Source organism: Gekko japonicus, unplaced genomic scaffold, assembly GCF_001447785.1.
Source record: "Gekko japonicus isolate JY-2015 unplaced genomic scaffold, Gekko_japonicus_V1.1 scaffold980, whole genome shotgun sequence".
NCBI classification, from domain to species: Eukaryota; Metazoa; Chordata; class Lepidosauria; order Squamata; family Gekkonidae; genus Gekko; species Gekko japonicus.
Window position 1 is genome coordinate 531,990 of NW_015177037.1, and position 27,784 is coordinate 559,773.

A 27,784-nucleotide genomic window follows, 5' to 3' on the forward strand; every position below is an offset into this window, starting at 1 on the left:
AGAAGCATGTATCAGATTGAGGGAAGTTAAAGACCTCACTGCAGCCATACAAACATGGTTGAAAGTATGGATGGAAAATATGGATAAGACGTGGTATCTCCCTCTCGTGTCAATATCCAGGCCAGGAGTTGGAGTCTGATATTCTCTGCAGGGTTTGCCCCTTCTATATCCAGAAGCCCCACCCCCCTCATCTGTTTTCCCCTCCTCTTTCCTAACAGGTGACAATTGTGAAGTGGACAGCCGGACAAGCCGCTGTGTCCCTGGCGTGTGCAGGAATGGAGGCACCTGTACCAACTCTGCAGATGGCGGCTTCCTGTGCCAGTGCCCACCCGGGGGCTTCGAAAAGCCTTACTGTGAAGTATCCACACGCTCCTTCCCCCCCAAGTCTTTCATCATGTTCCGAGGGCTGCGCCAGAGGTTCCACCTCACCCTCTCCCTCTCGTAAGTTTATCTTACAGTCATGGGGGCCGTGGCAGTGCTTAGCCGGTTGGAGTAATTTGGATGATCCAGATAGTTTCACAGGGCAGCCCTGTTGGTCTGCAGTAGAACAGCTGGATTCGAGTCCAGGAGCACCTCAGAGTCCAACAAGGTTTTCAGGGGATCAGCTTTCGAGAGTCAAGGCTCACTATCAGGGCTCTTTTTGTAGCAGGAACTCCTTTGCATATTAGGAGACACACCCCTAATGTAGCCAATCCTCCAAGAGCTTACAGTAGCTCCTGTAAGAAGAGCTCTGTAAGCTCTTGGAGGATTGGCTACATTAGGGGTGTTTCGCCTAATATGCAAAGGACTCTCTGCTACAAAAAGAGCCCTACGATTAGGGTTGCCAGGTCCCTGCCTTTTGGTGGTGGTGGGGCTCCAGTCTTCTCTCCGGAGCCTTCTTGTGCACATGCTTTGCACGCGTGCCACAATGACGTCACCCGGAAGTGATGTCATCGCACTGGGCGTGTCGCTGGGGGGGGACACTCTACCGTTCAGCCAAAAACTCCAGACAAAGATCTCCAGACTGCAGAGATCGGTTCCCCTGGAGAAGAGGGCAGCTCTGGAGGGCAGGCTCTGTGGTATTAAACCCAGTCAATATCCCTCCCCTCCGCAAGCCCTGCCCTCCCCAGGCTCTGTGCCCCACATCTCTAGGAATTCCCCAGTCTGGGGCTGGCCACCCTAAGGCAACACCACCTGCTTAGTAATTGCACAAAACCCTTCCATCGTGCCCTTCCTCTTGAGAATCTGGAGCACCTTCTGTTTTCAGGCAGTTTTGTTTCTAGGTTGTTCCTGCTTATTCTCTGAGCCTAATGAGGCATTACATGAACATGAAGCTCCTATTGATGTTTTTCAAATGAAAAAAGCGTTCTGGGATGAGGAAATTCCAAGTGATGGTCATTTCTCTATCCCTGACGCCCCTCCTGAAGGAATTGCTTTGTCCTTTGCAGGACCTAGAGATGCACTTGCCCTCTTGAATCCTCTCCTGGAAGCTTGCTGGGGGGGCAGGAAGCAACTTCTGGAAAGGAGACTTTGAGAGTAAAAATAGCAGGACCAGAAAGGGTGAAGCAACCCCCTTCCCCCTGCTGCTTCTCTGCTCAAAATCACCTTATCCTGACACTGCTTCTCAGAAAGCAGCCAGGCCTTCCTTACACATCTCTGGGCAAGCCTTGTCGTTCCCCCTTAGCTCCTCACTGGAGCCTGGCAGAGTGAGTGGTGCTGAGTACTTTTCCTTCAGAGCAGCAGCCCTTGTAAAATGGCTGGCAGATCCACAACCTGTACCTGCCCACTGATGATCCTCTACGGGGCTGTGGTGGACAGTCTTTTGCCTAAAGCACAGTCTTCATACTGCTCGGGATTTCTCTTTTATTCTGGGCAGTCAGAGGAATGAGTTGTGGCCAAATATCTCCTCAGTGGGTGTGCCTTTTTAATCTGGCAAGGGTTTCTAATGCTGTGTTCCCTTTGGTGCAGCGAAGTTCCTACCTGTGATAATCAGAATGCAACAGGTGCCGCTTTAGCTGGCTTACGGCAGCTGTGATGCACTTTGCCTATGAAATATTTGCTGATCTTTTAAGTACTTAGAGTCCTGCCAAATACCCTACTTGGTATTAATGACTGCTCCGCAAGGTTAAATGCTTCTGCAACAGCAATAGCTCCCCTCTTGCCAAGGCAATCGTATCAGATAAGTGAGTTGCGAGGAAGCCTTTCCCCAGGAGAGCTCTCATTCATCTCAGATGCTGGCTGTGCTAAAATGTGGTTGCGCATCTGATCCAATTAATCATATATGGAAGTATTTACTCTTTCCTTTCATCTGACTTGCATTCCTTGTGTTAGATTCGCCACCTTAGAGGACAGTGGTCTCCTAATCTACAATGGGCGTCTGAATGAGAAGCATGACTTCCTGGCTGTAGAGATTGTGGACGGGCAGGTGCAGCTGAAGTACTCCACAGGTGGGTACGGCCGATGAGACTACGGTACCCTCACGGAAGAGCTTCCAAAAGGGGAAAGCTATAATGAAGGCAGAATAGAGCAGTATATGAAAAGGAATTGCCCCAGTGAGAGCCAGGGTGCTTTAATGATTAGAGCGTTGGACTGGGATCTGGGAGACCCAGGTTCAAATCTCCACTTCTGCCATGGAAGCCTGCTGGGTGGCCTTGGGCCAGGCACACTCTCTCTACCTAACCTTTCTCACAGTTTTGTTGTGAGGATAAAGTGGAGGGCAGAAAACCAATGTGAGCTGCTTTGGTCCCCACTGGGGAGAAAGGTAAGGAATAAATGAATAAACAAAGACCAAATTACTCATCATGCTGAGTAGACTACAGAATATGGTCCTAGTAAAACTGAACAGCAACTGATTAATTCTTTCAGAAGACTTTATTTCTCTTGTACGTGGGGTCCTTTAAAGCATCAGAATACGGTGACTATTCCTTTCTCACAAATGGTGGTCATATTTCTAACCGTAGGAAAGCTTAGACTATTGGGAATTGGGCCAGCATGAAGAGCAGAATACTCTATTATGGAGTGTAAAATATTACAATTTAGAAGGATGGAATAGGATGGGGGGAGAGAAGCCACACATGGGTTTTTCTTTCTCTTTTATGTGTTGGTTGAGGAGAAAGCGAGGTTAGGGATACGGGGCTGCAATACCAGATACCAGTGAACCTGTGGGGGTGGGGGAGTACCGATGGATTCCCAGACTCAGAGGGGGGTAAGGCCAGGGATTACCCCTTGGAGGTGGGAGGGGCTGAACACAATTTGTTGGGTCTAGAAAATCCTGTCAGCAACCTTACAAACAAGATTCAGCCCGGGAGCTCTGTTAATTCTGCCTGAAGGGAGACTGGGTGTTGGGATCTGCACATTAATTGGTCAGTTTGTGTCTCTTTGTGAACTTTATCTGTGTGTCAATACATTGATTGTGGGCTCTATATGTTGTATAAGTATTCATCCTGTGGATTCAGCCATTAGCACTGGAAGGATGATATGTGTGGAAAGTGCTATGCTGTGCTTGACATGGGATAATGTGATTGAATAAGAGAGCATAAAGTAGGAAGTTAGGAGGGCATGCATGCACACAGGCATAGGGTATGTGAGTGCATTGGCTTGAAAAAGCATGGAATGCTAGAGGTAATGAGAGGGCATATTTGTATGCGCAGCAGCATTTGGGTGCATATGTCTGTGCATATGTGCATGTTCACACCGCATCTGGTTCAAAGGTCATGAACAGTGAAATTAGATTATATCTCAAAGGACTATTTAAGCATGCTTTCAGTGTCAGGATGAATGATCAAACTGCGTCAGTGGGGGAAACCAGGTTCTGTTTTAAGCTCTGGTTTCAAAGTCAGATATCCAGGCAACGTACCAAAACATCTGACCACATCCCTTGTTCATTTGGTTCTCTCTGAAGTGTCAGCTGTTTTTACGGATTTTCCAACCTCAAAAACCAGTGGTCAGATGTAAAGTGTCTTTAATATCGCTTCTGAAGGAAATGGCTATCGCCCCCAAGGTTCTAAAAGCATCTCAGCTGATAATAATCAAAGTGTGCAGGCGAGGAATCTAAGCGCATCAGCTTCCTTGCTTGGTAGGAAGAAGGAAAGTTTCCGATCAACACCGTGAGGCTGGACTTTTGGTGCTTTGTTTGTTTTTAGGGTGCTATTTATGGTCTCCTCTGCCTTTCTTTAAAGTGCAAATCAAGCCAGTGTTTTTATTTACCCAATTTTTATCCTGCCTTCCTCCAAGGAACTCAGGGTGACATGCATAATTATCCTTCCCTCCTCCGTTCTCTCCTTACAGCAGCCCTATGAGGTGTTAGGGTGAGAGAGAATGGCTGGCACAAGGTCACCCTGTCAGTTTCACAGCAAGTGGGGTCTGGAACCTGGCTCTGCCCAACCCTAGTCCTATCCTGTACCACAGGGGCTATTCAAATTAAGAGAATCAAGCTGTACCAACTAGTGTAATGGAAATCTATCGATCTTTTCTTAACACTGAATCACCTTTAGAAGTTTTACTTACAGCCAATGTTCTTGGGCTGTGGGGACTATTTTCCCACAATATCAAGCGCTGCTGTTTGCAAAGATTAACACCAAAGCAGGAAGTGGTTCTAAAAACCTAAAACCCACACATTTAGAGGTACAGGGGCTCATGCCTTCTCCTAATATTTAAGTTGAGATGGTTGGCCACTGCGTGAACAGAATGCTGGACTTGATGGGCCTTTGGTCTGACCCAGCATGGCTCTTCTTACGTTCCTATGAGCAGTGTTCCCTCTAAGCTGAGTTAGTGTGAGCTGGCTCACAGTTTTTTAGCCTCCAGCTCACACATTTTTGCTTTAGCTCAGGAAGGAGGGCTCCAGAGCAAACTAATTTATGCAGCGGCCAAACCGCTCGCTCACAGCTTTAACGCCAGTAGCTCACAAAGTAGATTTTTTGCTCACAAGACTCCACAGCTTAGAGGGAACATTGCTTATGAGTGCCTTATCAATTCCTCCCCGCCAAAAAAAGTTGCTGAAAACACTAAATCAACATCGCAGCATATATAACAAAGGAGCCTGTTTATTTTGTTGTGTTTTTGTGTGCCTGTGTGCAGGTTACATACTATTATGCTGGTGTTCGCAGTTATGCGCTTTTACCTACCCTTCTGTTTGTAATGCAGTGTCATTGGTTATGTGTCAGCCCTCTGGAAATGTCTTGAAATGTTGCTGCCACACATTTGAAGTGCTCCCTTAGGGTTTAATGAAGTCTATCTGGCTGGCTGTCAGTGCACTGATGGTTTTTTAAAAGTGCTCTGCTTTGCAGGTGAGTCAAGCACTGTGGTTACCCCGCATGTGCCAGGAGGTGTGAGTGATGGGCAGTGGCATACAGTGCAGCTTCATTATTACAACAAGGTAGGTGCCAATATCTTTTTGCTTTCTCTTACTATGACTTTTCAGTTTCTCAGTTGCGTTTGGATCCAGCAAGCTGCAAATACCAGCTGTTTCCTCTGCTGTCCCTTTTCAGGAGCATTGGCAGGTTGTAATTTTTTCCCCCTCTTGCTGGTAGCTGTTGTGTTCAGGACAGCCAATTCACTAAACCACTATTTAAGGCATGACTTCATATTACAAAAAAACACAAGGCTGCCATAGAAAATAGCAACCGTGTCAAATTCCCCCCATCCCATAACATCTAATTCAACTTATCCTGCGTCCTGTTGTCATCACGATGCATGCTTCTCCCCTTCTGTTCTATATCATTGGTTTCTAGTGGTGGAGACTGGGAAATACACCTAAGGACAGGAGGACCTGGGGTAAGTTAAATCAGATGGGGAGGGGGCACTCAACTCAAGCTGCCATTTTTGACAGTAGCCCCTTCTTTGTAACATGCAGTTTTGCTCTTGGATTTCTTGGCCAGCATCCTCTCAACTGGGCATGAAACAGGGGTCACTGGAGGTGTGTGGGGGGGAGGTATTTGTGAATTTCCTGCATTGTGCATGGGGTTGGACTAGATGTCCCTGAAGGTACCTTCCAGCTCTATGATTCTATGATTCCAACTTTTTTATTTGTTTCATTGTGACAACCTGCCTCTTCCCTATTGTCTAGTTGAGAGACTTCCACCATATCAGGATGCAAAGGCTGGGTTTCATGCTCTTGCAGAGGAGTCAGCCCAGAAGTGATGTCAGGGATCTTATTTACAGCGAATGTCCAAAATTTGCTGACTGTTGACATTCATGTATGAATGAGGACAATCCAAGATGAATTTTTCAAATTTCTGAAAACTAACTTAGATGACAGTGACATATATGTGATTGTTGGCATTCACTTGTGTCTGTATGAAAAGTAGGAGAATTTGCAGCTGATTTGAGTCATTTGCAACATTTCCCTGGGCTTGTCAGTAGGTATGTGACTGCCAGGTTTTAGACTCTCATTCATGTCATGAGAATGGCTAGCATTTTACAATTAATGATGATAAGGCAAACATCGTTCTATGTTGTTTGCAAGATCTTTACCTTGGAGAACATCTCTGAATCTTTACTGTTTTATTTTGATGTGGGATTGGATGCCCCATACTAAAAAAACTCTCTGCCTGTGGAAAATTAGAACATCAGAAAGAGAGGTTTTAGGCTAGCCATTTCTATCAAGTGCTACTTTTAGATATGCTCAATTTGTTTTAATTTGTTTATATAAATGATCCCTCATCTGCATTTCAAAGTGTGTGCAGTATGCAGAGAACCACACTACACCCTTTCCCAGAATGTGTAGCTTGGCTTTAATTAATGTGCAATGGGGCAACGAAGCTTTGGTGTTAGGGTGATGCTTGCTTAGTCCTTGCTTTATTGTTTCAGCCCAAGATCAGCTCCCTGGGTTCAGTTCAGGGGCCTTCCAAAGACAAGGTGGCAATCCTAATGGTGGACAAATGTGATGCATCTGTGGCACTGCAGTTTGGCAACGAGATTGGGAACTACTCCTGTGCAGCAGAAGGGGTTCAGTCCAGTTCCAAAAAGTGAGTAATGAGCAGAAGAGGAACATTCAAAAGATGACACACTTGTTCTCCCCCCCCCACTCCCCAGTTATGTCTCCAGTTCACACTGAGGTGGGGATCGGACAACAGACTGAATAACGGGAAGCGCAGACTACCGTGATGTGATCAGTGATAACCCACACCCCTCTGTCAAGTGATCAGAGATTCTCAAAGACTTAGGGTGTGGTCAAACTCTCCAGATAAAATGGGGGGGGGAAGCGAGGCTATTTCCTCCGGAGGAGTTTGACCTGCAGTTGCGAGATCACACCTCCCTTGGAAGCTGCAGGTGCAGCCCGTCAGTGTGTGATCAGACGCAACTGCAGGTGAGTTGTGGGGGGGGTTGTGCTGTTTGTTTCCCATGCGCTTAAACGAGGAATCGATGAACCGCACAACCGCACTAAGGGCTCCCTATGGAGTTTGCGATGATGTGCATACTGCAGAGGTGGGGGGAAACAACGACATGGAGTTGGGATGGCCTGATCAGACTGTGCTGTGCTGGGGTGATCAGACAGGGGAAAGTCCATTGGTTAACCTTCGCAACCTGTTTACTACTGGATTTTCCCCAGTGTCTTTGGCTGTGGCCAATGGCTGCGGGATGCTTCCCAGATGTTGTTGTCTGATCGCTCCCTTTAAATCTGCCCGGCATTCGTACCTGTGTGAGGTCTAATTGTGCATATGATCGCAGCCTCAAACAGAGGCTGATCTGTGCAGGTCATTGTCTCCAGATTTTTGCCTTTCTAGCCCAGGCTGCGGAGGCATTAAAAATGCACAGATGCAGTTTGTGTCACCCAACAGAGTATACAAAAGGAAGTGAACACACCGCTATGCTGGGCAAAGAACCTTCCAAATGCTTGATCTGTCAGGTGCAGTGGATTTGCCCCATGTGTGAGGGCTCAGACGGCATTGGTGACATTCCATAAGCAGAAAAGCAGTCAGGGGCTTTGACCCTGGAATGGAGGACATTTGCAGTTGAGGGTGTTCAAGGCCAAAGCCCAGGAGGGCAGCTAACATTGGGAGAGATGGAGAAAGATAGGAGCAAATAAGAACAAGAGTGAAGATACAGCTGAAAGTTCTCCCCTGCAGTTGTTCTTACCTATTAGAGGAATGTCCACCTTATCCCAAGAGACACTATCCTAATAGATATGTATAATATATGTAACCCGCTTTAGACATCTCAGAGGAGGAAAAGCAATAAAGGAATAATAATAATAATAATAATAATAATAATAATAATAATAATAATAATAATAATAATAATAATAATAATAATAATAATAAATACAACCTTTCTCGAAAGCAAGAAATTGCAAGTAGATAAATAGGTACCACTTCGGTGGGAAGGTAAGAGTGTTCCGTGTGCCTTGGTGTTTAGTCATGCCGGCCACATGACCATGGAAACGTCTTCGGACAGCGCTGGCTCTTCGGCTTTGAAACGGAGATGAGCACCGGCGCAACCCTAGAGTCGGACTCAACTGGCTTTCGAGCAGGGGAGCCTTTACCTTTACCTTTTTAATAATTAGTTCAGCATAACAGGATAAGGTTTTGTGTATGGACCTTTACCTTTTCAGGTTGGATTGACTCCCTACAGGGAGTTGTGTTTTTCCTAATGGCACCCCTGGGCAGACAATAAAATATGTGGGGATAACCCTCTGATGGATGGGGTGTGGGGTTGCACCTGCTGGCTCAACTGCTGCCCTGCATGTGTTGATCTCATTTTCTGCACTGAACCTGCAGACTGTGCACAGATTAAGTATTTCTCTGCATGGTTCATAGGGCAATCCTTGGAATGCTTTCCTAGGGAGCAAGCCCCATTGAGTAGATTTCAGGAGAATTCTGAGCATTGCTCCCCTAAACGTTGATGAATATAGACTCTGTGTAGAAAATCCCAGATATCTAAAGAAGATTTTACATGCCAGTAAAGGTAACTGGACTGGAAAGAAGATTTCCCAATAAAATGGCTGGGATTGGGGGCCAGCTGGTGTGATCCCATGTCTCCCTCCATTCCTGGATTACCATCACATTTCTTCTGTCTGCACAAGATCTTTACTGCTTTAGGCTCCTGATCTTCCTGTTGATGGAGTTTTTAATATGTTTACTGCAAGGGGTAGACAACATTTGTAGCCCAATGGCTGGGAAAATATATATGCAATGTTTACCTGTGAAGATGCTGGCGTTCCTGCAAACAAAATGTGTGTGTAGCAGTGAAGGTTGAACACATATGTATAACCTTCATCTCTCTCTCTCTCTCTCCCCCACATTTTGTATTTGACCAGACACACATGGAGCAACATAAGGCCCAGCAGCACAATCCCAGTGTGTCAGGGATTTGCCTTGGACTCAGGTGGTGGCTGTGCAAATCTGGAAGACTTGCACCAGTGGCCATGGCAGTTTGGCTTTCTTGGATGGAGATCTAACACTGGGTACCAAGCTAAATGGCCTGGTATGCTGCTGTTTGGCGCATGTGCTGTGGGATGCCTACCCCTAGTTTAGTGGAACTTGTGTATAAGAATCCTAAAACCCCTTCCATTCCAATTCACTGAACAACAGGAGTTAGAGTCTGGGTGAAAACATGCAAATCCAAATCATGATCTAAATTTGTGTTAGTGATTATAAATTCAGGAAGAGAATGTGGTAGTTATTGTGGAATAATTATTGGTAGGTGTACGATAACAATAGTACCAAAACAACCATCATTGAATGTTCCAAGCACTTTACAAATGTCTGTTTTCCTTGAGATAATCCTGTAAAATGAGTCATATTACATGTACATGGTAATAGCTGAAACCACAGTATTGTCAAGGACTCTGTACATCTAGCAGCATGAATGTGAGACTGAGCATATGGGGAAAATTCAGTCTTAAGAACATGGCGGTATGGGGAAAGACTGAAGTCTTGTGTGTGTGTGTGTGTGTGTGTGTGTGTGTGTGTGTTCAGGGCTTGACTAGGTTCTCTTGCAACACATGCAGGGAGGTGGCTGGAGCAGGGTCTAAAAAGTCAAATTTGTCAATTGCCAAACTCAGAAGCCGCAACTGGTGTTTTTTAAAGATACATGCTAACTCCAAAACTGAGGAAAGAGGCCATGCTGATACACCTATCTCAGAATAAATAAATCCAGAAGGAGTGGAGTACATGAAGCAGTTCATGTTTGGAAAGTCTGATGTCCCATCGCAGTCTTGGCTGCCAATGGTTCTTCCCAAATCCTGCATGCCTGGCTGAGGAACCATCCAAGTCCTATGGCTGCATTATTATCCCCCTGAAAAATCTGTGCATGTAGCTTCTGCATTTTCCTGTCTATGCTGAGAATTAACCAAACAACCTGCTACCCGTCTTCCATCCCTAGCTAAAGACAACCTGTTGTGGAAATCTGACCCATGGTGTGAAAAAGTCACTGCAGGGAAACTGCACCAATGCCACTTATGGGCCTTTTCTTCCTTCAGATCGCTGGACCTCACTGGGCCCTTGCTCCTTGGAGGGGTCCCCAATCTGCCTGAGAATTTTCCTGTTGAGCACAGGGAGTTTGTGGGGTGCATGAGAGATCTGTACATTGACAGTAAACGCATTGACCTGGCTTCCTACATTGCAAACAATGGGACTTCCACAGGTAATGTCGTCTGTTTAACCATGGACCTTGCAAGGCCCTTCCTCTCCCACCTTTTCCCTCCCTTTCCACTGCACAGTTACAAAGAGCTTGTTATGCTGGCTTGATGGTTTAGGAGTGTAGTAAACATCTGCATATGGAGGAATTGTGGAATGACTTCCCAAGTTATTACTGTAATTATAACCAGCTGGCCCTCTGCTGCATAGCTCTGGCTGTCAAAACTCCTGGAATACGAGAGAGGCTCAGGGAAAATGCATGCCTATTTGCTCTTAGAGGTGTCTAGGGAAAATGCATGCTGGCTTGGCTGGATCTAACATGGTTCTAATCTGGATACCTGTGTTTATTCACTGCCTGGACAAGACGGGGGATAGACTGAAACTATAGACCAAAGATTTGAAAATGTATCCTACAAGTAGTTCTTGGGACACCACCCCAAATCTGTCCTGCCTTAGTGATTTGCTTCAGGCCTATATACCTACCAGTAATGCAGCCTGGTCCTGGGTCCCTGAATGTGGCCTTTGAGGTGGTGGCAAGTGAAATTTGCCGAAATTGGGAGGATAGGCAACACTTGAGAGCCATGTATTAATGAAAGTAAATTATGACATCAAGAGATACTCCTGTCTTTTATTAGTATGAACTGCTGAAGTTTGGCCCCGATTTCATAGCCTAATAAAATTAGGAGCTGAGGTCAAACAAGATGCCACCTCAAGTAAAAATCTGCTCTTTTGTCTCACTTGCGCTGTTCACCTGAAATGTTCTTAGGTTGCCATGCCAAGCACTCCTTCTGCGATTCAAACCCTTGCAAGAACAGCGGCACCTGCACTGTGGGCTGGTCCACCTTCACCTGCAAGTGCCCCGTAGGCTTTGGAGGCAAGGACTGCCAGCATGGTAAGGGGGGGGGGGAGGCTGAAATAACAAATGTGAATGAGGGAGAGATGTCCCGGGCTTTCATGGGAGCGCACCTCAGAAGATGACTTAAATTAAGGGTATTGTGCTGCCCCTGGAATGGCTCTGTTAGGAAGTGGGATAGGATTTCTAAAGATGATGGCAACAGCAGTTGAGTTATAGAGAGAGGCTATGTTGTTGGTCTTCCTTTTGAGCAGTAAAAATGCCCCAGTTGTTTGGGTACTAAGGGTAACATGTATGGAAGATATAGAAACTCCTCACAATCATTTGGCAGGGGACAGTGCTAGGCTGTGGACTACTTGAATGACAGGGCTTATTCTTCAGAGGGAAGTCATGAAAGCCTTGGATATAACATGAATTCCTTGACAAAAGAAGATTGGACATTGGCCTTGTGTTGGCTTGTGAAACTCTGGGTACCCATAAAGAACTCCTGCTTGAGAGGTCCTTTGATCTGGCCTCACACATTTTCATCAGAGCCTCTTAAGATACATTTTATACTCAGATAAACACATTTGACTTCAAAACACATGCATATGGCTCACGAAGGCTGCATGTACACGAACCATTCTTTAAAATACATGTCAGTGATGACTAGGAAAGGATCCAGTCCTTATTTTTTAGTGTTTCAAAGAGAAGATCACATTTAAATATATATGTGCCCTTCTTCAATGATACAATACACCTTTTTTTTTTTGCTCAGGCATCTGCACCAACGTAGTACAAAATTTATAACAAGTAGCAGCTTGCAGAGATTTTCCAGAGTTCAGGATGGACTACTTTCCCAAGAGTTCAACCTAGATCTATCAGACTCTTACTAGTAATCTGATCAAGGCTCTTGTTTTCCTAAGCATGCTATGTAAGGATAAACTTCTACCCCTCTTTCCAGGCCCAATTCAGTGACATGTCCTTAATGGCATAAAAGTCTCTGGAGGGGGTGAGAATCCTTCTTGCATCCTTTGTGCTCTTCCTTTTCCAGTCATGCACCATCCTCACCGTTTCCAAGGCAACAGCATCCTTTACTGGGACTTCAAGAATGAAGTGAAAATCTCCACTCCCTGGTATATGGGCCTAGCATTCCGGACACGCCAACTGGAGGGAGTGTTGCTTCAGGCTCATGCAGGCCAGTACACCACCCTACTGTGCCAGGTACTATGCCAGTCAGTATACCATCGAATACTCTGCTGCTACCAAAGCTGGTAGCCAATGTCCTGAGATGTGTTTGTGCCCTGTTAAGGAAAATGGAGCTCTTCTGTGGCTACAGGACAAGGAACAGCTTTGAACACGCAACTTAACATACGAAGCTGCCTTATGCTGAGTCAGACCATAAGTCTATCAATGTCAGTATTGTCTACTCTGACTGGCAGCAACTCTCCAGGGTCTCAGACAGCAGTCCTGCATATCACCTACTACCTGATCCTTGGTTTTTTTTTACCTAGAGGGATTGAGCCAGGGACCTTCTATATGTAAAGAAGGCCTTCTAACACTGACCCATGGCATGCTACTGCAGCAAGGGTTCCTACACATTGCCTCTCAAGTAATGTAACAATGGGTCTCCTTTGGGATATGCAATTTACAATGTTGTATACCACCGCGAAGTACTACTAAGTATAAAGCTGAGAGGGCCAAACCTTCATCCTGAAGGTGTTTAGGCCTGCCTGAACTCAGCACCCGTCCCTACTAATACGTAAAGCATCTGTGATGAATTATTTATTTATTTATTAGGAACAAGGAGTTAGGCTAACATGAGCTGCTTCGGCCTTGCTTACTGGGAAGAATTTGGTTTGTTTTGGTTTTGTTATATCTTTAGCTGGACTCCGGCCTGCTCTCCTTCATGGTGAACAGGGGCTCCGGGCGTATCACCAAGCTCCTCGTGGACCACATGCAGCTGAATGATGGGAAATGGCATGACCTACAACTTCAGCTACAAGATGTACGCGGCAGCCGAGAGACACGCTACATCATCACTCTCAATCTGGACTTTGGACTCTACCAGGTGAGCTCTGTGCGTGGGTGCACATTGTGTATGCTGTGGGAAAGCATAGGGCTGAATTATAATCCGTCGATCATATTCCCTTCCTCACTTTAAGACTGCATTTTCTTTGGCTCTCTCTTGCTCGTATAAATGTGTGGTCACTGTTAGATGGTGCTCTTCCTGACCTATGGCTAGGAATTTATGGAATCAGCAGTACTCTGGTTACTGCTTCTGACCTTTATGGAACAAGGCTTTCAGGAAGGTGAGACATTAATCTGTAAGCAAGCGATATAAGCAACCATGTGTGTGAAATTCCCATTTTTCTGTTTTCTTTTCTCAGGACACCATAGCTGTTGGAAATGAGTTGCATGGTCTGAAAGTTAAGCATCTCCATGTTGGGGGAATCTTTGATTCTGGTAAAGTGCATCGTGGTTTGGAGGGCTGCATCCAGGTGAGTTCCCACAAGCTCCATTCGTTCATGATGTAATTCAGAGATGGCCAACATCTACAAATGGGAAATTAAAATCCCCATATCAAATGCCTTGCGGGTATCTCCTTTTCCAAGGACAGGTTCTCTCTGGATAGGTATGTCTTGAGTCACTGGACTGGTGCTTTGAGTCACTGAGAGGCAGGGCTTCCTTGCAGAGAAAACAATCGCACATCTTGGCAAGAGCTGATGGGTGATTTTCCAGAACACTTTCTACCCTAGGAGATGATGGCCAAAAGGTTCTTACATATTGGCTGGTTGGGAAACCTAAGTGATTGACAATAGATGGAGTCAAGGATGCTCTTGTAAAACTGGAAGGAATGCAGCATAAAAGATGGAGACAAGGATGCTCTTGTAAAACTGGAAGGAATCATTCAAGCAAAAGTTCTTTGTTTTTTAAAAAAAAATTAAAATCCTGGAAAGCCTACCTGACATGCCTTTTCCATTTGGTTTTCAGGGAGTGCACCTAGGTGACACGCCCACAGGGAATGCGTTAGTTAAGCCCAGCAGCACTTTGAACGTGGAGGCAGGGTGCACTGTGGCCAACCCTTGTGACTCCAGTCCTTGTCCAGACAACAGTATATGCCAGGACAAGTGGCAAACCTATTCTTGTGTGTGCCAGCCAGGTAGGAGGTGGACACGCAGCACGGGCTGCAGTTTTTGTTCTCATTCTGTCTCTAACCATTGCTTGGCCTCCCCTCTTATATTCTCTTTTTGATTTGTTTCCTTTCCCGTGTTCCTCCTCCACTATTTTTCTTTAGCCTTCTCACAGGTACTTTACCATTGGCATTTTACGGTTATTCATGTGCATTATTCCTGCCCATTTACTTCTGCATTGTATCTCCCTGACATAATAACTCGTTTGTGCCTTTAGCAAAGCAAAAACACCCATCTGAACAAATTGAGGTTATAAATCTTTTTTACAAAAGCAGTAAACTAAGGGAGGGGGGGGAGGACTCTTTTGCAAGCACCAATGTTTTCTTACCAATTTGGCCAGGGTTTAATGATTGTTCTTACTGCCAGGAATGACTGAGCATTGAGCACTATAAAGTGACATCTAGTGTCCCAAGTTGCCTCCTCTTGTCACCTTCAAACAGCCTCATTTACCCAAGGCTTCCTCAAGAAACCCAGTCATTGGGAAATGAAAGTAATTTCCTAATTCAATAGTCAACTGAACTAATACTTTGGGCCACAAAAATGTAAATCAAATAAAAGTGCATAACGTTCACAGTTTGCATAATGTATTCTGAATGTGGCCTTTGGGTTTCTTTGTTGCAGAATTTTAATCGGGGGGGGGGGACATAATTCAGAAGGGCTGGCTTGCACTGAGAGCCGCTCTAATAAATTCTGGTCTGTGTTAGAGAATTATCCCATCTTTGACACATGTTTTTAAAGGGGTTCCCTGAAAATATGTACTCTTTCTGGCCATGGCAGTGTCTGTCTGTTCTTCCAGGCTACTATGGTGAGAGCTGTGTTGATGCCTGCCATCTGAACCCTTGCAAGAACAAGTCAGTGTGTCGACGAAAGCCAGGTTCACCCCATGGCTATGTCTGTGAGTGCGGAGAAAACTACTTTGGACAATATTGTGAGCACAGGTGAGATTATGCACCGTTTGGTGCATGTGCTTTATTTAGGGACTGTATCTATTCAGAGATGCTTCAGCATCCTGCATGCCTAACCAAGAGACATTTATCCACCTCTGAAGTCTATTCCCTGGTTTATATGGACTTCCTTGCCCCAGGGATCCCTGTAGGGTTCCTGTATGGAGAAGGAAAACCAGGCTCCTGTTTCACCTACTGAATACAGTTCTTTGTATATTCCTCTTCTAAGTTCTAGTTTATAGATTACTTTTCAATGTGGTAGATGGCACCTACTTAGAAGCCCAAAGCTTTTAAGAGAGCTGGCCCTCGGAAGGCTTAGGCAGTCAGAGAATGAGCTTTTGTTACCAGCTGATAATGCTATTTTGTTGATACATCTTCTTGTTACCCCTTTATTGGAGAGACTATAAGACACTGAGACTCATCCCCCTGTGCCTTGGCATCCAGGCCACTTTCATTAGCTAATCAGACCCTTCCCCCAGCTTCCTCTACCTTGGAGACATGAAGCAAATATCCTGTTTCCCCGAAAATAAGACCTAGCCTTGGAGACATGAAGCAAATAGTACGTGATTGTCTCTAAAGCTGTGCCAAATGTTTGCCCATTTCATTTTGGAGAGCAAAAATACTGCTTCTGAGATGGGGTGAATATTCCCATTCTGAACATTTTGTTCATTGCCCTTGCTTCCCTGGTCTGCTCTTGCTCCTGTGCTATGTGGGCAGGAGAGAGACTGGTATTCTTCCCAAAAATATTCATCCAGTCAACTGGCAGTGCCATAATAGACACGAGAACACCACGACATTACCTAGCCAGTTAGATTTGGCTGTGTAAAGCCAATTGAGAGAGAGGGTGCTTTCTGGATCAGTACTTCCCAACTGCTGAAAATCAGCAAAACAGGGGCTGCGGTCAGATGAGCAGTTTGATCCAGTGTTGTTGCTGTTCCCTGTTGGATTTAAAGTGCATGATCAGACAGCAACATCTACCTCCCGTTCCCTAGTCGTTGGCATTCCGTTCAAAAAACAAACAAACAGCTTCTGGTTTCAGCACATGGACATACATGCGCTTAAGAAATTTCATTTTTTTTTAAAAAATGTCAGTGCTTATGAATTTCCTTGTGAACTGAAGCTGGTTGGGAAGTGTGAACCTCCAGGTCTGTGTCTGCCTTTTAAAAAATTGTTGGTAATGTGCACATAGGCACATATGCACCCAAATTTTTTTTAAAACCAGACAGCGCATTCTGTGGTTGACATGCAGCACTAATCTGGACCACAGAGCGAGTGCGCAGTGATGCTGATTCAAGGTGTGCTGTCTGATCAAAACTTTCCAATACAACATAAACTGGTGCAGCCTGTCTGACTGCAACCAGGGAGTGCTTTTTTCCTAAACTGCTAATGAAAGTTTTTGCAACACCCCCCACTTCATCCAAGGTCATTATGTATGTTTTGTTAAAGGTATTAGTTACCTTTGTAGAAAACACTGTGAATAAAGTGACTTGACAAAAAGGCAAAACAACTAGTATTAAACCCTAACAGGCTAAACTTTAAAACAGGTAAATATTAAAATCAGCTAAAGGTTTGCCTGCTATTGTACTTTCACTTGCTAATCGGACCATCAACAAGGCGGCGCCCTGGATGCAGAGCCTCAGGTATCCACACCCTGTGTCTCTTGCAGGATGGACCAACAATGCCCCAAGGGCTGGTGGGGAAACCCAACATGTGGACCCTGCAACTGTGATGCAGCCAAAGGATTTGACCCAGACTGTAATAAATCCAATGGGCAATGTCGTTGTAAGGTGAGATTCTGGACCAACTCTTGACACAGCTCATAATCTGGAATATTCCCTTTCACCTGCATCCATTTTTTAATACAATGAGTCTCACTCACTATTTCCTCTATGGGGACCCTTGCAGACTCCTTGTAATATTCGACCTTTCCCCTCTCTCAGCCCTTGCAGCCTCTGTTAGCACACAGCCACTCCTAGATCCCCACTCCAATGCTAGGAGAAGAGTCGGTGGAAAATTCTGAATTCTTGAGAGGCCCAATGGAGAGCTACTTTTCATCTTAGTGCCTCAGAGATCTGATGGGCAGGGAAGATTCAAAGCAGAAGTTGGCTAAAAGCACAGTGGGAGGACAACCCTTTCTGTAACGGAAGAAGTAACTGTTAGTAGCACTGTATGGTCTTCCTATTCATCCTGGCTTACTGGGCTGCCTCTGCTTTCTGCTGTCCTAACTGTGGCCCTCTCTTTATCCCACCAGGCCTCCTCTCCCCACCCTTTCTTCCACTGTTTCAATAGGCTCCCTTTGTGGCCTGTATCCCTCGCCTCCAGTTTTGTCAGCCCTTTACTCCCACCACTCCCCCTCGTCCTGTGACCCAGCTCTAACCACCTTCCCTGCTCCTCTCCCTTCTTCCCACAGGAATTCCATTATCGTCCCAAAGGAAGTGACACCTGTCTTCCCTGTGACTGCTATCCCATTGGCTCCTCCTCCCGTTCCTGTGATCAGGAAACGGGCCAGTGCCACTGCAGGCCAGGTGTGATTGGCCGACAGTGCAACAGTTGTGACAGTCCTTTTGCAGAGGTGACTCCCAGTGGTTGTCAGGGTGAGTTTGTGCCAGGGATATTTTTAAAACAGGTCTGAGGCAGCCTCCTCTCCCCCCCATCATACTAGGGAATTTAGCCCACTGGCAGCTGCCTCATCAATCAGAGCTGGGATGTCTATCTCTGGGGAAAGAAAACGATCATTTAAAATTATGATGTGCTGGACGGAAGTGTAGGTTAGAAGAAAGACTTGCAGGCAGACAGCAACCTGTATGAGGTGAAAGGTCTTTTGAGCTTAATTTTGGAAGGAAAAAATGTGCCCCCTCCACTCGATAACCCATGGTTTTAGCATAAGAATATAGGAAAGTGGAACAGCAAAGCACAGAAAGGTTCAGAAAAAAGCAGGACAACCACTTCAGCAGTAAGACATTGGTGGCTGACGTATAAGCCTAAAACATCTGGCAGAGGTGTCCTTACATCTCTTTTTGAAAACAAAATAAAATGGATCACAATACCTAACATGTAATGTTTGCAATAAAGAAAACAGAAAAAAGGATTGCCCTGAATGTTATATTTGCTATTCCAATATTTATTACATATTATCTAATTTTCAATATGCTAATCCTGTTGTTCATTTCTCATTATAATACAGTTAGCTATTTCTGCTATGTTTTAAGACATTCATCAGGCATAGGAGACTTCATACAAACCCTGGGCATAGCAATAAATCTGTCGAAACTCCACACCACACCACACCAATCCAGTTCTACCTTTCCACCAGTTCAGAAGTTGATAAATCAGTTCTTTGGTAACTCACATCGTAACATTCTTTGATTGGTCCTATAATTCCTTGCCCTGCTCCCCCCTTTTCCAGGTTGGATTTTCTCCTATGTCATCATCTGGCCCTCTATTATATCTGCGATACTTTGCCTTCTAGGTGATATTTTTATTTATAAACACTCGTAAATACTATTTAAACATGACTTCGTATTACTTCTCCCTCAGTTGATGAAGGTCAACACTGAGGAGTGCTTGGCCTTTTCCTTGAAGTGCTCTCCGTTCTATCTTTGGGATGGAGCTCGTCCCCTTGACTCCAAATGACTTAGTTTCTGTGTTTGCCTTCACAGTGCTCTACGATGCATGCCCTAAATCTCTGAAAGCTGGAGTGTGGTGGCCCCAGACCAAGTTTGGCTTGCCAGTGGCAGTACCTTGTCCCAAAGGTTCCTTGGGTAAGCTTTTCAGCAGGCAAATGTGTATAAGGTGGTTCTACACTGTTCAGACTCAGAGAGGCTAGACACTTTGCTAAGTCTTCTCTGCTAAGATACTACATCTCTTATTTATTTATTTGTTTGTTTATACTTTCTGTATTGCCTTTCTTCATTAGCCGTGCTTTTCTGTGCTACTCAAGCTAACCTCTAAGGACCATTGTTGTCCAGAAGGGCTTGAAGCAGTGGGGAGTTATAATGTAGAATCAAGGATGGTTGCTGTCCTGCAAAGAACACTCATGAGAACAAACAGAACCTTCACTATAGCGATCCAGCTGTAGTTCGGAACTGGGGGTGTCCGAGTATAATGTCTCACAGCCCAGAAATTCCATATGGGCTTAGTTGAGAATTAGTTCAGCCCAGCTTCAGCAGCACCAGTCCTTCCCACTGATTCAATTGTCTCCTTCCCTTCTTTCCTGCTCAGGGATGTCCCAACAGCTTCTGGTACCACAGGCTGCTTACATGGCCAGGCAGGCACCCCACCACCACTCACCTGGCTGGGCACTGCCCATTGTCACCCACCTGCCAGCCATGCTCTGAGCCAGGGCAGCCTGAGCCAGGAGTGCTCCCACCTACCAGAGGGCTGGAACGCTGCCTGGTGCAATGGAACAAGCAGCCACCTTCTCTCTCTCCCTCCTTCCCTCAAGGGGGTGGGGCAGAGGAAGGAAGGCTAGATGAGGTGGCCACGGCTCAGTGGTAGAGCCTCTGCTTGGCATGCAGAAGGTCCCAGGTTCAATCCCAGGCATCTCCAGTTAAAGAATCTGGCAGTTGGTGACGGGAAAGACCTCTGCATAAGGCCCTGGAGAGCCACTGCTAGTCTGAGTAGGCAATACTGACCTTGATGGACTAAGAGTCTGATTCAGTATAAGGCAGCTTCCTGTAAGAGCTGCTAAGTTTGCCAGCAAGGAAGGAGGGAGTCCTTCCTTCATGGGGGTGGGGGAAGGAAAGCCAGGCCAGCCACTGCGCCAACTGCTTGCTGTGGCAAGCCTCTTTTAGTGACCTGACCCCCCCTTCACTTTGACACCCTAGACAATTGTCTTAAGTCCACTTAGTGGGCAGGTCACCCCAGTTCCTGTGACAATTACCTGGCAGTAGCTCTGAGGATTAGGGCTGCTGTTGGGGTCTTCAGTAGGACCTGGAACTCTGCAACAGCGTTGTGGTTACAAAGACCCCTGACACATCCAGGGACCCTGTACTTGGAATGTTATTGCTGCCAGGAAAGGGGACCATGAGGGGCTTAGAATGGCTTTGGAGGTGTGAGGCCTTTAGGTGTGAGCTGTATTGTGTTCCTGATGAGCTTAATTTAGGTGAGCTCATTCCAAACTGAGCCCATCTCGTCCTGCTTTATAAGGGCTGCTCTGTGTGGCTTTTCCATTTCCTGCTTCCTGCCTGAGACACCACCAGACCCCACACTTTCCCCACCTGTCACACAGGGCTGCTGGCACTCTTACTAATGCCTTGCCTGGCTCTGATTTCCTTGTAATCCCATGTGACCATCCTCACCACCACCAGCTTCCTTACCTTTTCCCCAAACACTAACCTGCAGAAAACCACTTGCAGTCACAATCAACCTGCTTAGCTCGTTTGCATATTGCCTTGATGCTCTTTCATCAGTTTTGAATGGCCTAATACCCTGCTAAATTCTGGTGCTCCGAGAAATGGATGTTGTATTGTGCCTTGGTGTAGGATGCATTTTGTTTCCTCCTCTCTGCCATGGGCCTTGGCCAAAGAGTGGTATTGATAACTGGAGAAAGCTAGTTAGAGCATGAGAAAGGAGGCTAATTGCTGCCTGTTGTGTTGGCTTTCCCACTACTGGATAATCCAAGGGAAGCTAAAGGAATTCTTGGCTACCTCTTAGAACTAAAGGCTATTTCACATGTTACGTTCCTCAAGGAGCTGTGGCCAATCCTGACCCCTTAGATGACTGATACACATTTTTAGAAACATTCACTTGGTGCATTTGTACATTTTTAGTGGAATACTTTTTTTAAAAAAATGTACGTGCCACTTTCTTGGTTCACATGAGTGCCATGATTGCCTCTTTCTGGTAAGAAGAGAAAAAATCAGAGCCAGTTTGGTGTAGTGGTTAAGAGCACGGACTCTAATCTGGGAGAACCAGGTTTGATTCCCCGCTCCTTCTCCACATGCAGAAGAAGAGATTGGATTTATACCCTGCCCTTCACTACCCGAAGGAGTCGCAGAGCGCCTTACAATCTCCTGTCCCTTCCCCTCCCCACAACAGACACCCTGTGAGGTAGGTGGGGCTGAGAGAGCTCTGAGAGAACCGCTCAGAAAGCTAGTTAGAGCATGAGAAAGGAGGCTAATTGCTGCCTGTTGTGTTGGCTTTCCCACTACTGGATAATCCAAGGGAAGCTAAAGGAATTCTTGGCTACCTCTTAGAACTAAAGGCTATTTCACATGTTACGTTCCTCAAGGAGCTGTGGCCAATCCTGACCCCTTAGATGACTGATACACATTTTTAGAAACATTCACTTGGTGCATTTGTACATTTTTAGTGGAATACTTTTTTTAAAAAATGTGTCACTTTCTTGGTTCATATGAGTGCCATGATTGTCTCTTTCTGGTAAGAAGAGAAAAAAATCAGAGCGATTTTGGTGTAGTGGTTAAGAGCACGGACGATTGGATTTATACCCTGCCCTTCACTACCCGAAGGAGTCGCAGAGCGCCTTACAATCTCCTGTCCCTTCCCCTCCCCACAACAGACACCCTGTGAGGTAGGTGGGGCTGAGAGAGCTCTGAGAGAACCGCTCTGGAGAGAGCAGCTCAGAGAGAACTTGTGACTGACCCAAGGTCACACCAGCAGCTGCAGGTGAAGAAGTGGGGAATCAAACCCACTTCTCCCACATTAGAGTCCACGCTCTTAACCACTACAAGTAAATGGAAAATCCACGTGAACCATGTGAATGGAAGCTGTACACATATGGAAAATCCATGTGTCGCCCAAACCCAATTTTATGGCAATCGCATCACACACTCCCAAAACACATGGCTGGCAGGCTTTCTGCTCTGCAACACAACGTAATGTCTGCAGAGTGCTACACTGGTTTCCTAACTACTTATGCATACAAGCCACATTGTCTTTTGTGGCTCCTTTTAAGACATGCTGACCCAAAGTAATTTGAGCCAGGTATGAGCCACAGAGCATGTTTTTACCAGATCAAGTCCTGAGCTACAGCATTGCTTGGTTTACTCCATTTCTGTCTACCCTCATTGGCAGCCGTTGCCCAAGGACATGGTTTTTTCCTTGCCTTCATGCCTGAGATGCCAAGGATTGACCCTGGGGCCTGGTACATGCAGAATGTGTACTTTACCACAATTGAGGCCTCTGGGATGACTAGGAGAGTGTCAGTGCACCAGATTTAGCATGCGGATGATGTAGAGAACATCAGAGAGTTCAACTGTGAGAGGAGAAGCCCGTCGTTTCTCATGAGTTCTCTTGGCTCCAGCATTGACTTGAATAATCCTGGCCCTGGCAGAACTTCAAACTTTTCCATTTGTAAAATGACAAAAATGACAGACTGACTAGACCAACTTGGAATGTTAAGGGATCACAGCTGTTGTTACCCTCCTGATGTTTTTCCCATTCAGGTCACTGCCAAACACACTTCTAGTGCCACTGGTGAGGATGGCAATTGGTGCGGGTCATGCGGATGATAGTGCTGGTGCTGTTCGTGATAACTGATGGATAGCATTAAGGACGACTTAATGCTCCCACTAGATATCTATATTGTGTTTTTATATAGATATCAATAGCGTGGGCCTGTTGGCTCTGGTGATCCTGGTGACATTCTAGTGTTCTAGAAAGCTGCATGGCTGTGTCGTGGCACAAACTGTTGCAATCTTGTGCTTTAGTGCAGTGCCCAGTGGGTTAATGCTTGAGAAGGTCACATTCCCTTAATGTAAGACATGTAAGTCTCTAACCCTTCAAGTCAACCCCTCCCCCCACCAAACAAAAAAACCCTGGAAAATACACAGGCAGTGTCAGAGCCTGTATAAACTTGATGCAAGATAGATTGATGTGAATCTGAGAAGCAGGGGGGCCGTGGGGGGATGGAGTGCTTAATCTTCTCCTTTCCTGTTGCACGCCCGTTCTGAATCGTCCTCCAGGCTTCTCCTCCTCCTCTTCCTTCCAGTCATCCCAATATGTGTTTGCTGAATTACTCCTCTTGAACGTGTTGTCGCCGAATATGTTAAATTTTGCAAGCAAACTTTACGTGGACGAAATGAACAAATTATTCCCAACCCAGAGCAAGTAGGTTGCGCTTGTCCCAGATGAGGCAATCCAAGCGATTTATCATATGTGGATTCTACCTACATTTGGGGGAAGAAAGGATCACAGTATGAGGCAGGGATGTCACTCCTGCTATCCCTGAATGGTATAGTTTTTACTTTGGGGAGCACCTTACACAGTAATGCAAGCATTCTAAGACCCCCCACCTGTCATGCGATGGGTTCTGCAGGCGTTCAGTGAGAGACCGTCCATTCTCAGGAGTGCATAGTACTCAATCTGAAACTGACAAAATCCCATTCTCAGGAGTGCATGAGCCAAGCATAGTACTCAATCTGAAACTGACAAAATATTGCCCGATAAAACTTTGATTCCACACTGATCTTCAGCACCTATGTGTCTATCCACCCTCAAGGGCTTGAGTGATTGCTGTGGTATTCCAGAGAGACTTAAAAAACTAGAAGAGTTCACAGATATGAGGATCAGTGATGTGGGATTCCCTGTTTTACGGCATCTGCTCTTTAAAAGCCTTTTTAGCCATCCAATCATGGAGAACATTATTATACCATGTGACACACTAGACACAGAGAATCGGTGACTGATTAAATTCTGTTCTCGACAACTCTCCCAGCTTGAAAATATTTAATCTCAGCATTTGGGAGAACGCCCACGAGCTCAAATTAATGCACATTAAATCGGAATTGTTAGCAAATTACTTGCTAATGAAATGCAGGGTTTGTAAAGCCTCCTCGGAATTGGTTCCCTCACTGGTGCTGGTCCTCGGTGTTACTGGTATTGCCAATGCTATTCTCAGTCATTCTGATCTGGCAGAGTGCTTTGTTGTCTCAGCAGTCTTTCCCTGGCCAACTGCAAGGGAACGGCCCTCTCAGTTTGCAACGTTTATATTCTTCCTTCTCTCAGGTGCGGCCGTTCGGTACTGTGATGAGGAGAGAGGCTGGATGGAACCAGATCTCTTCAACTGCACATCACCCGCCTTTAAGGAGCTCTCAGCACTGGTATGTGTGGACTGTTTTATGGTGCTCATTCAATGCATTCAATGCATCAGACCTGTGCAAGAAACACAATATGTGTACCAGCCTACACCGACACCCTAGTTAGTCTGTATAGCATACCCAAGGTACAGCACATATAGCGCATGATATCAGCATGTAGGATATGGTGCTATGTCAAAAGTTGTTTTCTCAGTTGTTATTTTTGCAGTTCATTGACTGGGATACAATAATGCTTTTCTGCCTATATTTTACAGTAGTAATTTTTCTTTCTGTCCATTCGGATATTTTTGTATTGAATTGAACTATATTGTAGAGAAGGAAATGGCATGACAATACTCTGTGCACGGTAAATTTATTTCCATCTTAGACCAACATGGGCCTTTCAAACAACACGGCAAAGGAAACATATAATAAAATGAGAACATCTCAGAAAAGATGCTGAGAATTAAACCTTCGGGCTCTGGAAACTGTTTCAAAACTTACTCTTTTATTAAATTGGTTTGGTTTCAAGATGAGATCACTGCTTCATCCCACAGTCCTTTTTCCAGAGGGTTAAATAGCAGAACCATCTGTTAACCAGATGTTACTTTTCTCTGGGGAAGTAAACTGCTGTGATATCATTTTCTGACTAAGAGTAAATTTTAGATCCTGACCATTGACACAGTGATTTTCCTTATAGTTGACTACTCGAAATGGCTTGTTGTTCTCTGTCAACAATGGACATCAATGTACAGGCTTCCAATGATTCCCCAGCTGCATTTACTGCATTACCCAAGAAATCCTTTTACTATCTATTTAGTTTTAGTCTTTAAACCAGGAGATAGGAACTGAATTTCTGTTTTGGGATGCAATTTACAATCCCCCTTCCCTTTTCTGTATTGTTAGCTGGAGGGTCTGGAAAGGAATGAAACTGAACTGAATACCATAGAAGCCAAGAAACTGGCCCACCAGCTACGGGCAGTGACAGACCAGATGGAGCGCTACTTTGGCAATGATGTTCATATCACATACCGCCTGCTGTCCCGCTTGATGGCATTTGAGAGCAGGCAGCATGGCTTTGGCCTCACAGCCACCCAAGATGCCCACTTCAATGAGGTAGGCACCTTTTCCATGACTCAATATGTGGTGAAATTGGATGGAGGGGAATTTGGATTTCTGGAATGGCTCTTTCCAACCTTACTGGCAAGTAGACTGTCACTAAAGGCGGGGGTGGCAAGAATCATAGTGCTTTGACTGCTAAGCACAGTTGCAGCTGTAGGAAGCGGTTTGCGAAGGATGCGGCTAAAGAAAGGCCCACGTAAATGTAATGGAATATTTCCTACTAGTTTTTAAAAGCCTTGCAATGTGCATTGTGAGCTCATTGTGAGATGAGAAGGCACAAAGGAAGCTTTGACTTTGAGGAAAGATGGCCTTGCTGTAGACATCTGAACTAAAGGGTTCCTGGTTTGCATTCAAAATCTTATGGCACTTTGTTCGTTCGGCTAGCTGAAAGTAGGCTTTGCATTATGTGCTATGGAGCAGTTGGTTGGTGGCTCTGTACCAGGTCTGGGAAATAACTCTCAAACTACCCAGATGAGAAGGCACAAAGGAAGCTTTGACTTGTGAATGTTTATACCCTGGGAATCTTGTTGGTCTTTAAGATGCTACTGGACTCGGAACTTACCCAGATACACACACACAAATCTTAACTGATCCTGACTCTGCATCTAAAAAGAAGTTGGTGCCGGAGTGGCAGCCACAGAAACATTTTTCCAGTTCCTCATACATAGAGGGCACTTTTTCTGTAGCGCGGTAACTTTTTCGTATGACCAAAGCATTCCAGCACATGTGAATCCACTGAGCAAGTGACTGTGGCGTGTTTGCTTCTTCAGCAATATGTGAACAACCTCATCTGCAGCAGTCAAGCAGCGTGGGAATGTCTGTCCAGTGCTGCATCACTGGCTCTCCATAATGGTTTTCCTTTGCACCATCCCTCCCAGCCCATGGGGCCTTGCAGTGAGAATACAACTTGGAGCTTATTAACTGCTGTCCTTTATAGAATTTATATCGCCAATACCTGCCATTATGTTTTACAGCACACATGGCCTGGCCCGACAAAGTGACATTTATGTCAGATCCGGCCCTCGTAACAAATTAGTTTGACACCTCTGATTTAGAGCGTCATGTTCTGTCCATCCTCTCTGTCCCCAGAACCTGCTGAAGGCTGGCAGCTCAGTGCTAGCGCTAGAGAACCGGGAGCACTGGGACACGTTGCTACAGAACGATCACGGTAGTGCAGGCCTGATGGAACAGTTGAGAGAGTACACCGGCACACTGGCCAGCAACATGAAACTCACCTACCTCAACCCTGTTGGTGTGGTAACCCCCAATATTGGTAAGTATTGACTCAGCTGGGGCCAGAAGGCCTGTGTAGTTTTGATATGGTAGTCCATTGACCCCACCCCCACCCCACCCCGCAGGGCTGTATGAATGCTGCTAGTCGTAGAAAGGCAACAAATAATTATAAATAAGTAAATGAAAGTGAAGGTGGCCAGAATAAGGAATGGCCATTAGGGATGGGCATGGTAGCTAGCATGCTTCCTGTATCAGACGCAAAGCCTTTTTACAGCAATGGTGATGATTAAGGGAGCTATACTAAGCAGGCCTGCCCAGAAGTAAGTCCCCTGGGTCTTTCTTCCAGGAAAGTGTCCTTAGGATAGGAGCCAAAGTGACTTAAATCGTCTGACTAAGAGCTGAACTGTTTCACCAGAGACTGTGACTATGCTGCTTCAAACTGGGCCATGATCACATGAGATCAGAGCATGGTGCCTAGTCTGGATTCCCTGGCCAATGATGATGATACAGTATTCTCCCATAGTATATCACTCTTGCTTTATTTTAGGGAGTTTGTCCCACATGTTACAGTTTAGGTCTAGAGTACAAAAATGATGGCCTGAGAAGTTCCAGTGCAGAAACATGCAGGCATCTTTACAATAAGGTACCAGAGAAGTTGCCTATGTCGTCTCCCATTCCTATCAGAGAATGCAAAGAATGTTACTGGGAGATTAGATGCAGATGCATTGCTTGAGTCCCACCTCATTCTTCTCTCAGTTTTGTGAGCAAGTATCTACAAATGGAGGGCACCTTCCCATGTTATTTCTTTTAATACTGGTGTGCATATCCCCCCTTAACACATGCAAAGCACTGATCTATTTTCCAG

At 45.5% G+C, this 27,784-nt stretch overlaps 1 protein-coding gene across 1 annotated transcript in view; it reads left to right on the plus strand.

Moving 5' to 3' along the window:
- The window catches only part of CELSR3 (cadherin EGF LAG seven-pass G-type receptor 3), a 169,046-nt gene that overhangs the window by 51,608 nt on the left and 89,654 nt on the right, over positions 1 to 27,784 (plus strand). The window contains exons 3-19 of the mRNA XM_015427973.1: positions 219 to 441; positions 2,311 to 2,426; positions 5,265 to 5,353; positions 6,787 to 6,944; positions 10,400 to 10,563; positions 11,323 to 11,448; positions 12,443 to 12,612; positions 13,274 to 13,459; positions 13,779 to 13,889; positions 14,383 to 14,551; positions 15,379 to 15,520; positions 17,193 to 17,313; positions 17,937 to 18,120; positions 19,186 to 19,287; positions 24,494 to 24,588; positions 25,471 to 25,680; positions 26,776 to 26,959. Coding sequence (XP_015283459.1) covers positions 219 to 441; positions 2,311 to 2,426; positions 5,265 to 5,353; positions 6,787 to 6,944; positions 10,400 to 10,563; positions 11,323 to 11,448; positions 12,443 to 12,612; positions 13,274 to 13,459; positions 13,779 to 13,889; positions 14,383 to 14,551; positions 15,379 to 15,520; positions 17,193 to 17,313; positions 17,937 to 18,120; positions 19,186 to 19,287; positions 24,494 to 24,588; positions 25,471 to 25,680; positions 26,776 to 26,959 — 2,550 coding nt within the window. The remainder of the gene's footprint in view (positions 1 to 218; positions 442 to 2,310; positions 2,427 to 5,264; positions 5,354 to 6,786; positions 6,945 to 10,399; positions 10,564 to 11,322; positions 11,449 to 12,442; positions 12,613 to 13,273; positions 13,460 to 13,778; positions 13,890 to 14,382; positions 14,552 to 15,378; positions 15,521 to 17,192; positions 17,314 to 17,936; positions 18,121 to 19,185; positions 19,288 to 24,493; positions 24,589 to 25,470; positions 25,681 to 26,775; positions 26,960 to 27,784) is intronic.